The sequence below is a fragment of the Moschus berezovskii genome, chromosome 19 (genome assembly GCF_049115385.1).
Source record: "Moschus berezovskii isolate FMDL1 chromosome 19, NW_MosBer_1.0, whole genome shotgun sequence".
NCBI classification, from domain to species: Eukaryota; Metazoa; Chordata; class Mammalia; order Artiodactyla; family Moschidae; genus Moschus; species Moschus berezovskii.
In genome coordinates, this window is record NC_142478.1 from 60,392,075 (window position 1) to 60,403,961 (window position 11,887).

The 11,887-nt window shown below is 44.8% G+C and overlaps 1 protein-coding gene across 1 annotated transcript; it reads right to left on the minus strand.

Annotated features, from left to right (window-relative positions):
* Positions 1-499: 499 nt before the first annotated feature.
* Positions 500-10,871, minus strand: RFC5 (replication factor C subunit 5). The gene is made up of 11 exons (XM_055405575.2): positions 10,688-10,871; positions 9,111-9,175; positions 8,711-8,847; positions 7,483-7,562; positions 6,758-6,831; positions 5,408-5,567; positions 4,606-4,687; positions 4,110-4,244; positions 3,516-3,588; positions 2,426-2,480; positions 500-1,359 (listed from the first exon to the last, which is right to left on the minus strand). The coding sequence occupies exons 1-11, from the start codon at positions 10,747-10,749 to the stop codon at positions 1,263-1,265; spliced, it is 1,020 nt and encodes a 339-aa protein (XP_055261550.2). The 5' UTR covers positions 10,750-10,871; the 3' UTR covers positions 500-1,262.
* Positions 10,872-11,887: the final 1,016 nt, after the last annotated feature.

Here is an 11,887-nt window from a genome sequence, read left to right on the forward strand (position 1 = left end):
GTGTATTATGAAAAAATGTGTTGAAAAGGTAGAGGAGCCTCTCCTCTGCTGCCTTTGTTGCTGAAAGAAAAACATTTGTTTTCAAGATGAGAGGCTTTCATTGAAGGAAAAAAGGTATAAAGCTTCTGGCTCGCCGTTTCATTGTTTCCATTAAGGAAAAAAAAATCACCTTTTAAAACAAGTGAGTACAAGGCAGCTGGGAATAGATTGAGCAACAATTAGATTTCGTGTTCATCTTGAAATATTACATACGGTGTAGTCTGAGAGGCCCTGGGCAGCTTCCTTGAGACAATCCCCCGCCCCCACCCCCACCCCATTAGCTTCAGACAAGGCCCACCTGAGTAATGGGTGTAACCAACTTCTCCCTTTTGAAAGTATAAGAATTAGACACCTTTACAAAGAACAGCCTCCAAAGAAAGTTAATTCTGTGATAATCAGGGACGGAGGCGGCTTTTTCATATAAATGCAAGTCAAACAAGGCAGCCTCTGTATAGCTGGCTAAGGAAAGAGGAGTCACTTAAACAGTAAGCTGCTTTATTTTTACTATGCAGAACCCTGTCACAGATGTAACACAAATGCTTGCAGATAAACTGTCTTCTATTTAAATACGAAGAGTTCCGGCTTAGCCAGGCTTCATCTCATGTGCCCTGGGTTAAAAAAGTCAGTGTTGGATGATCTCTGGCCCCAGTGGCATTTCAAACAAACGCTTTCTCTCCTGCCCACACTACAGTTAGGAACTGGCAAGCAATTATTCTACTTCAAGAGCAGAAAGAAAAAGGCCAGGTTTTAAAGGAAGAAAATTGAGTTCATTTTATAAAAGCGTAATGGCTTGGGCCGGAAACCCATTAACACCTATTTAAAGTATACCACAGGTTAGATTTACAAACGTGACTCTGGTGATGTTCTTTTTACCTTGTGTTGGAAGATATCTGGGCCGTATTAGATTTGAAAGCCTGATGTTCCAAATGGGATAGGCCAATTTCCTATCATCCAAGCAGCTGAAGGGTAAAAGCCTTAAGGCTAAAAATGGGTTTTGCTTTGTTCCTTGGTAAGACACACACATAGTGCAGTAAGCGAGCTGGACATTAGAACCGCTTTGTACAGCCCTGCTCCAAACAGCCACAAACACAGTACTTTTTAAATGTCTGCCCATCCATGCCTGGAATGATTTTACACAGCTGGCAGCAGTTCATTTGTGACCGAGCCCCCTGCTCTCCTGTCACTGCTGGGCCTGGGAGTTGGCAGCGTGTGGTCCCCGGCATCTAGGCCTCAGTGACAATCAGGTCTCTGGTGACTTGAAAAGCGGCAATGAGGGAACTCAGCTGAATCTTCTCACTGGTGCCAACAGAAAGTCTGTACCTAAAAGAAAGCAAACCAAAGTAAGGAGAGTAAGTAAGTAGCACGGCATCTGCCTTTTGACCAGAGAACAACAGCAATCAGACCTAAAGTCAGCTGCAGGAGGACAGGAAGGAGGGAATGGAAATTCATCCCAGGCAGCAATCTTTTGTGTTCCCTGACATTTTCTTGGCTGCCTCAAATACTCATTCATAAATCTGATTCAGACTACAAAGGAAAAAAATTTTTTTTAATTGTTACCAGTAGTGGTGATCTGAACTTAACTTTGTTCAAGCTCTATGTGAATATGCAAAATGCATGTGACTAGGGATTATTTCTTCACCTACAAAATGCATTGAGAGGGATTTTAATTAAGTTTCCTTTCTCCCAGTTCACTGGAACTTTGGTTTGCCGTATCTGGTTCTGTGGTCTAGTCAATAAAGCCAGACACTGGTATTTTTCTTGCAACCTTTTCAAGTGCCCAGCTACTGAAAGTAAAATCGTGCACTTCACAGTGTAGCAATAAGAAGTGACCTAATTGGTACGTGTGAATGCCAGTGATGGTGAATTGGAGTTGGCTGGTGTGGATGTCTATTTTGAACCCAGTGCTTTTTGTCTGCTCAAATGAGAGCTGCCAGCTTCACTGGGGGCTAATAACTGTGTTTACTGAAGCAGCCAAAGTGGAAAATTGAGTTTATGTTTACTTTCCCTGCAATATGCTTTCGTATGCCAAAATGCCTTAATAACAGCTGGATAGCTGGCTGTCCCCAAACAACCTAGATGTCTGAACTAAAGCAGGCCTCCCAAATAACAGAAGCACATGGAGGACAAGGGTGGACCCGGCCTCTGAGGCTGAAGGAGAGGCCTTTATCTCAAATATGTAACTGAGCTGTGCCTGTCCTTGTTTAATCCCTGTGCTTTAAAAAAGCAGCTCACGCCCTTCTCCCCGTTTTGTTCAGTAATCCCACCCAAAACTAGACTCCACTATGTATGAATGATTTAGACCAAACCGTTGATACTAAACAAGTAGAAGCACAAAACTCAGAACAAGGGGAAAGCAGGAAAACAAAACCGGGAAATAAATACTCACTCAATGTCTGCCATTTTGGTCAATAAATGTATTCGAACTGAAGATGGAAAGTCAACTGGGAGAAAAAAATCAAATGAGTGGGGTCTGTCATTATCTACTGTTAAAAGCATCACAGAGGACAAGTATGAATTTCCACATCAGATAAGACTAATCTCTTGAAGCTACAGATCTTGAGACACCATACTTCTAGGAAGTACAAAGTGTATAGGTTTTCAAAGTTTTTATTCTTTTTGAGTCTTTGTAGGGTAGCTAAAAAAATGAGCAGGTTCCAGAGTGATCATAAGAAGGTGGAAGAGCCGTCCACAATGCTGTTTGAGCCACTGGTCACTCTAAGTTACCATCAAAGCTGAGTTCTCATTTGCTATCCCAATTTTAAAAACGATTGATTTTTAAAGGTCGATTCGTTCTCAGTGTCCACAAAGTGCAGAGCTGGGCCTGATCCAACCATGTTCTTGGGCAAAATTTCACACACTAGCCAGCGGCTTAGAAAGGAACTGGCAGAACCAGTGTTCATGGACCAGACTCCACAGGTGACTGCGGGTCAAGGAGCTTCTCCACGAGGCTGAACAGCAGATCGCTCAGAGCTCAAAGACACAAGTGTCTGGTCCTCCCTCAAAGGGCTAACTGAATAGGCCTGGGGTGGGTTGTATGTGGGCCAGGCTCGAGAAGCAGTCCTCTGTTCAGTACATATGACCAAGTGGGGAACTTAAGGTGGTTTAGGTGAGACCACTCTGGCTGACGTGAAGCTAGATCTTCCTTCTCCCTCTCCCCTTTTGGGGAAAATACCCTTTTAGAAATAGGAATTACAATATCCTACTTATTGCTTTAAAATATGAACCCTTGGAGGAAATGTGAGCCTTTCACGAATTTCTTCTTTCCCCCCAATATTCTAGAAGTCAAAAGAGTATTTTTAGAACAAGGTTTTAAATAGCAAGATAAAACAAAAAATGAGGGACCAGGTTTACACCTCTTCATTCCTGTTTGTTTCCAAAGTGGACAGTGGAGCTTCAGGTTCCCTCACCAACCAACCCCAACCCCAAAGCATGCTGCCTTAATCACAGCTTCTGAACCAGGGAGGAACATGAGTTACCTCTGTGCACAAACAGGTGTATCTCCGTCAGGATGTCGTGTAACGCCAACCCCTTCAGAGTTTTCAACTCCATGATATCTAGAGAGGGGCGGTTAAGGCAAAGGCCCAAGTTCCAGGACAAGCACTGTAGAGTGACCTCTGAAAGCAGGGCTTTCAACCCCAGCACAGCTGCTGCTTTTCATCTGAAGTGGCACATGTTGGACCCAAATTCTATTTTTCTGTGTTTTCATCTCCATCCAATAAGGGTTTTCTGAAAGATAACAGATATCTGTCTAGTAAAGAACAGAACGAAATGCATTCCCCCAAAAGGCTTTACATCACTACACCTAGCTCTTAACTTTACAGGAAAACAAAAGTAACACTGACATCTTGAAAATGACTGCATCTTCCACCCAAGGTCTTAAGTGCTTCCCTCCCATCTGTGAGTGGAGTGGCTGCAAGCCACACCCAGCTCAGGGCCCTTCAGGAAGAACTCTGTGGCATTAAAAACAGGCACTCATTCCGTCCACAGACATCGTGCTCCATCGTGAGCGGAAACGAGTTCCATGTTCAGACCCTGGACACTTAATGCACCGACTATAGGGTAAGAGAAAGGATATTCCTGTAGGCCGTGGTGAAGTCTTGATTCAACATCCAGTCCAGAATGTTGGCGATGTCTGACTTGAGTGGGTGCCCTGTGCAGGTGTAGACAGTCTCCTCTGTGACCTTCCCAAAGGCCATGTTGGTGCTCTGTGCAGACAGAGGGGGAGAATCACCGTGGCTGCTGCAGGTGGATCAGGAGGCAACTGCAGAGGCAGCAATATGGGGGTGGGGAGGTACTGGACTGGCCGAACCCTGTACTTCTTACACTAACATGTGGCCATGTCCGGAGGATGCCGCTGCTTGTCAGCTATGTTACTGCTGCAGAGTCCTCTATCGATCCCTTGTTTGCAACAAATTATTCTTTCAATTAATCAAAACACAAGGGTGGGGGTACATCTTTAATATATAACAAGATCAAGTTTTTACCATTTCTGTTGTACTGCTGCTTATGTCTTTCTTGGAAAACTATTCCGAAGCAACTAGAGATCTGCTTGGAGTGGTGCCATACCTGTAAGATGTTCAGAGCCCTTCGCATGTCTCCACTGGAAAGAGTTATGAGCGCTTTCATCCCGTCTTCACTTATATCAACTCTGAAAGGAAACAGGCAGAAGGGATTCAGAGGTCCTGAAAGCACAAGTGCTTATGGAGGGAACAAGATGGCCTGGGATGATCAAGGCATTTAAACAATGAAAGAAACAAAAGGGAAGGATGGAGTTAACAATACTCTCCTGATCTACAGACTCCAGAATCCACTGGCTTTTGGGGACACTGGCCTCATGTTGAGTCACAGTCCAGTCTAAGTCTAGAAGGACTCTTACTGGGATCAAGTGCTGCTCTGTTGAGCAAGTAGCCTTGAAATTTGTTCTCTGGGAGGAGAGGGCCCTGGTGAGATCTGCAATTGCAGAGCCAAGGCACCTGTCAACAACAGCAGCAGCTCGGGCTGGTTACTTGCTTCACATCTGATTACACAGAATGTGATGGCTCAGGACCCTCCCTTCTAGTCAAGAAAGGCTAGAGGCATCTTAGCAGAAGGGACTTGGCAATGTGTAGTTCCCAACAATAAAAGAAGAGCAGGAAGAAGGTGGGACAGCTTCCAGGGGAGAAGGATGGAATCCAGTGAAGAATCAAATGACTTTCATGAAGCATGTCTGTGAGATGCCAGGGCAGCTGACAGACAGGGAGGCTTAACCTGTGCCAGGTTTCCTGAATTGTCTACAAACGGTATCACCTTGAAACATACCAGCCAGTCGCCTTACCCAATACCCAGTCTCCCAAGGCCACCCCTCTTCCCTGCTTTTCAACATACTTACTTCTCTTCTTCTACAACGTGTTGCAGGCGGGGAACCATGAGTTCAGGAGTCAGTGGTCCGAATCGGAATCTTGTACACCGGGACTGCAAGGCGGGGATGATCTTTGACAGATAGTTACAGATGAGGCAAAATCTGGTATTTTCAGTAAACTTCTCAATCACTGGCAAGGGAAAAGAAAACCACCTCACTTCCATTCTGATTCTTCAAGGGACCCAGAAACCCTGCACTTTTCTAGGGTCACGTGAAAGGTACAGAAAACAAGAATGCAGACAAGTGGAGATGCTCTGGTAGTGAGAGGATGTCCCTGGAGACCAGCCATTCTTTCCCGAGCTGATGATCAGGACTGTACAGAACGCTTCCTTTTCCTCGACTGGCCGTGATTCTGGCACTCTTGCCATTCTACTCCATTAAGAGGTGAAATCCAGTGTTCCTTCCCTTTTGCATAAAATTCTACTTGGCAGATGGATGATGCCCCAACTTTTAGTGGGCAAGGGAGGACGGCTTTTTGAAGACTTTCCATGGACTTTGTCGCAAACTCTTAAGAGTATTCACGACAGCATTAACCTGAATTCAGAGATGCCAAAGATACCAGTTTCATTCTGTACCAATATTCTCACGCTGGGATCTGCCCAGACTGACTCAACAGAATAAGATGCTGAAGAAAGGCTGCCAACGCCTTTAGGACCAGAAGATATTCTGTTCTCCTCCTCCTTAAACATGGGCTGCAATCTACTCCTCCCTAGAATTCTTAAAGATTCTCTTCTCTCTTAGCTGTTCACTGCAGAATCTTAATGAGAGAGATTAAGAATGTCCTTGCAAAGAAAATGAACTGCGCCAGGCCCCTTAAGACTGACAAATTACAGCATACTCTCCCTTCCTGGCCAAATCATTCTCCTGGCAAAAAGTAAAGTCATATCAGCTTTCTGATGCAATGAAATTTCTAGTATTATTTTCCTGGCTCCTTTTTATCTAAGGGTACCAACAGCAGAAAGGCCTATCTAGCAGTTTAGGAACGAACAACTTCCTACCTGCTCCCATCCATCAATACAAATTCCCAACCCTGAAACTGAACCCAGGGGAAAAGGAGGATAAAACACCAGTGTCTGGTCATTACCTAAGATTCCCCAAAAGGTTTATGTCTTTAAGTTACTAAAAGAGGTAATACCCCAGTGCAGAGATTTTTGTCTAGATCATCAGGTGGGATATGCAGTGAAAGGCATACAGAGATTTCTTTGGGTCAGAAGATGAATGAAAACTGAAAAGAAACCATGTCCTATCTCATGTCCAAAGATGCTAATTCTCCTCTAGGGCTGTCCTCACCAACACACTGTACATGGCCACACTCCTTACCTCTCCGCAGGGCGTTCTGGGCATCCTGAGTCATGGCATCGGCCTCATCCAAGATCACTAGTTTAAAGCCTTTCCTAGGAAGACAAGTGTTACTGTCTAAAAGCTTCTTCAGTCTCGCTGTGACTTCCAGGCCCAAACCTACACCTTCACATTTGTGTCATTGGGCCCTGGCTCATAAAGTTCATTTTTCCTAGAACTCTGACCAAAGCAGACATGTGTGGTCACACAGAGCAAATACCACCCCACTGCTCCTTCAACTCTTAAAGGGAACAGAGGTCTAACTCCTGTGTCAGATTCTGTCCTCTGGCACCGTCATCTTTCTTCCACCCAGAACCCTGCTAGCCTAGTGCTGCTTTCCCACCACCTTTACTTCTGCCTGTCTTTTCCTCTCTTTGTTCACCACCATCCTAGTTATCCACCCTGATCTCAATTCATTTTTGTTTAAATTCAAACTAGCTTACCCAGTCCTATGATGTTATCAGTTCTCTGTTAACTAATAAAATGAAACTAATGCTTCCCCAGGGTACGTGCAAATAGACTTAGATAGTATTTTCATTTTAGTATTTCTTACCACCATTCCTGTACTTTTTCTCATGGCTGCTTTTGACAAAGCCTCCCCCCCGCTCTTTTTTTACACTTTTATAAACTGGCAAAGGAGAGGATTTAAAAAACTCAACTCACTGATCAAAATCTTTAGGGAGAGAAATCATGCAAAGAATTCTTACTTAAATATTGTCCTTGTGCTAGCAAAGCTCAGGATTGGCCCCCGAACGATATCTATCCCTCTGTCATCTGAAGCATTCAGCTAAATGTGAAAGAAGCCAGAATAAACAGAAAACATATTAGTGTGCTCTGAATTAATGTATCTTTTTATCAGTCCTGCTCAGCAAGCTAGGTCTCTAGGTCTAAGGACAGATAAAGAGATGATCATTAAAAAAAAGACTGCAATTATATTTAAAACTCACAACTCATTAGATCATTCCACTGTATTCTGAAAGGCCAATGACTATCTTTCTTCTCCCTTTTGAGGACAATCACTGACATGCTTTGGAGAAATAATTAATTGGTCTGGTCATAGTGAACAGCACCCCAGGCAGGAGCAGAATGATGCTAATTTTAGCTATCACAACCCAGAAGTTAGCAAGTTTTTAATACACTGAAGTAAGAACAAGTAAGAATCTTGGTGGCCGCAAGATTCTAAGATCTATAACAAAAAAAGTAAGTTAAACCAGTTTTTTTCCTTACAATAGACAATATTTAGAATTTCATAATGTAAGTGGGTCAGTTCTGTCCCAGCAGTAAACAGATAGCACACTCAAATTCAGTAATCTGAAGAGAATTAAATGAGGTATTTTAAAAGGTGCTCGTGAGGTGTGGGAGAAACCACAAGAGCTATGCAATACCTTACGGGCTACTGGGGCCCATTACCACTCCCAAGTCTTAAGGGGTTGGTGGGGGAGTGGTGCCGGCTCCTGGGGAATGCTGGGTGCTGTGCCCTGTGGGTGGGGACACTGTCCATCTGTGGTGACCCAGGGCTGGACCAGGCATCATTCTTCCCCCCAACTCCTGCCAGGGCCCCTATTGGCCAAACCCAAGGGGAAGAGGGCAAGACAGCTTGTCGTAAACACAGCCCAGTCTTCCAGGACAAGAACAGTGTGGAGCAACATGGAGAGGGGCACATGGGAGACGGCTAGCAACCAAGTGACCCCTGAGTGTTTGAGTAAAAGTTGGCAACAGCAAACAAGAACACCTGGCCCTACCACTGCCCTCTAGCTACACCAAAAATCTCCAGGAAAAAAGGTCAATTATAGGAAAAGTGAATTGAAATATTGTTTATATGCTTCTTTCCCAACCACCAGCAGGGCAACTAACTTGTAAAGGAAAACAAAACTAGCAGAACTAAAAATAAGAGACCAGAGTCCTTTGAAATTTAAGGGTAATCCTCTCATTTACCTCCAAGACCATGGAGCCAAATTCCTTATCTTTGTACAGCTGTTTAGCACAGGCCAGGATGGTGGATGTCTTTCCAGTCCCTGGAGGACCATACAGAAGGAGGTGCGGCAGGCGGTCCTCAATGATAAACTTCTGAACTGAAGATGGGGGAAAAGAGAGAGGCTATCAGTCTCAGAGTCGCCTCATTCACCGGCCAGAGTTGGGCTGAATCTACTTCAACTCTATTTTCAAATCCAGGGCACAGGCAGGAATGAGAAATCTGAAGGACGCAGCTGTCAAAGCCACATCCCAAAAAGCTTAAACAGATTCTTTAAAGTTATTATAGCAGAGACAACATCCCTAAGAAACATATCCGGTCCTTCAACTAGGATACTGCAGCCACTGACACGTGGATACTTACTAGTACTCAAGATGTCCTGATGAGAAATGAGATCATCCAGTGTCTGTGGCCGGTATTTTTCAACCCTAAAATACAATGTAGCATGCATTACAATATATATAAAGGCAAGAATATTTTGGTATGTGCAGAAGAATCCTTTCATACATATCCTAACTAAAAGAAGAGAGAACAAAAACCTGTAACCCAGTGGTTCTCAATCAGGGCAATTTTGTCCTTCAGTGAACTCTTGATAATATCTACAGACTTTTTCCCCTGTCAAAACTGGGTGAAAGGTGCTATTGGCATCTAGTGGATAGTCATCAGGGAAGTTATTAAACATTATGAAATGCACAGGCTAACCCCCGTGGCTACGCCCCCCCCCCATATCTGGTTAAAAATGTCAATAATGCTGAAAAACTGCTCTCATTTCACCTTTCGAGCTATCTGCTTATAATCTCAACCTGGATGGGCACCTAAAGTTAACCCAAAATTGAACCTGTATTCAAATATAAATTAACAGATGAATGGATCAATAAATGGTGGTATTTCCATACAGTGGAATGTTATTGGCAATAAAAGGACATGAATTGCTGATCTAAGAAGCCAGTCACAAAAGGCTACATATTGTATGATTCAAGTTACATGAAATATCCAGAATAGGCAAATTCAGAGACAGAAAGTAGATTAGTGGTTGCCAGGCGCTGAGGGAGAGGGAACTGGGGAGTGACTGCCAATAGGTATATTGTTTCCATTTGACGTATATGAAAAATTTTGCACCTAGATAGTGGATGATCACAAAACATTCTGAATGCACTTAATGCCAGGGAACTGTACACTTTAAAATGGTTACAACTGTAAATTGTATGTTATGTATTTTTACTATAGTAACAACAAACTGAACTCATTATCTTGAAAACTTTTGAAAAGAAACAAGAGTTTTCCAAAATCAAGCCAAATCCCATCAGTCTTTAAAACGACACTAAGACACAGTTGTGGAAGCAGACTGGCAAAGAGTGCAAGGTCTGAATCTGGACCACCTGGATGCAAATCCAAACCTATTTTCCAATTCGAGACCTTAAGTCATTTAACCTTTTGGTAGAGCTGGAATAACAGGATCTTCTTCCTAGGGTCTTTGCAAAATTCCAACATCTAATAGGGTGCGTGTAACAAAGTCACTGAAATGAAAGTTAACTAGGAAGTGCTGTTATCGTCATCATCATTCTAGTTTAGAATGTGACCAGTAATCGCACAGAGAGAAGAGGCTATTTTGGCAAGAGAGAATATTCTGCCACAGACGCCAAGGCAATGTCAGAAGCCATGGGATCGAACCCCTGTTTCGTCACTCAGGTGGGGAAGCCGTTTTCCTCTTCCGCAACAGGAAAGGGGGCCCAGGGTTGCGGGTGAAGGGAGACCTAACCAGTTATAAATAGAATGGAGCAGGGCTGGGGAGTTGAGGGGAGGTGAACTTCTGTGGCTCCACCCCGTACTCAAGTCCGGAGACGGCAGGGCGAGGTCTGGCTGGGGACTGGCCACTTGTTGGGCCACCGCATCCGCACGCGGCCTATCCCCTTCCCCGCAGCAGCCGGGCCCCCTCCTACCAGGGCAGGTTTCTGATCTTGGCCGCCTCAGGCTGCTGCTGCTTGTGCGCTGAGGTCTCCATAACGGGATGATGATGGTGGCCGGTGGGCTTGTCGCGTCCCCCAGAGGCCCGCACCTCGCCAACAGCCGCAACCAGACCCCGGGACCCTCGCACTTAGAGTTCGCGCGCAAACGCAACTCTCGCGAGATTTAGAGGCCATCGGACTTCCTCCCTAGGTCCCGCCCCCTCCCCGTTGCTAAGGCCCCTGTTGCTTGGTTGCCGGCAGGCCCGGGCGGACGCCTGGCGCCAGCTCCGCCCTTCTCCAGCTGGAGCTGCCCTCTCCGGTGTGGACCAGAGTCCTGAACCCAGAGGGAGCGCGCGCCGGAGAGGCACGGCCACCCCCTACAGCCACCAGTCGTCATTACAAATTAAAGTCTCACGGCCAAAACCAATTCCAGTCGTCACCAAAGTTCTGTTACCGTTCAAAGGAACGGAAAGCGGCCAGCGCTAAAAAATTCTGAAGTAAAACAACCCCAAATGACACGACCAGTGCTTGAATACAGATGCCATAAGAAACAAGGCTTGAAATACTTTTTGCCCCCAAAGCTAGGAGGTGAGCACTTCAAACTGAAAAACAACTTCAAGCACAACTCCAAATTCAGTCCGTCTCTCAAATCTATGCCCCTCACCCAACAAAATATACAGAACCGACTTCCAGAAACAACTCCAGAGAGGAAAAAATAAACAATAAGTAACTTCCCGCCAGGTTAATATGTGTAACTGGAAAGGGCTAGTTAATAAGTGAAGAAGACAGGGTCCCTCTGACGTGAAGCTACTGAGGAGAATTGGTATCAAAATGTTAGTATTTTTTTTCCTGAAGTGAGGGGGTTATGAACCACTTTTGTTTTCTATTTTGCTGGTCTGTAGTTCCCAGCAATAAGTGTGTATTATATCCGTAATAAAGTTTGGCTGTTGTTTCGGCTGCGCTGGGTTTTAGTTGTGGCACGCAGTATCACGCGAGATTTTCATTGCCGCCCGTGGGATCATTGTTGCGGCATGCGGTCTCTTCATTGTGGCATGTGGAGTCTAGTTCCCTGACCAGGAATGGAAGCCAGGCCCCTGCTTTGGGAGCTCGGATTCTTAGCTAGTGGATCACCAGAGAAGTCCCTGTTTTTTGTTTGTTTGATTGCCATGCTGAGAAAGACAATAATTCTGAGAG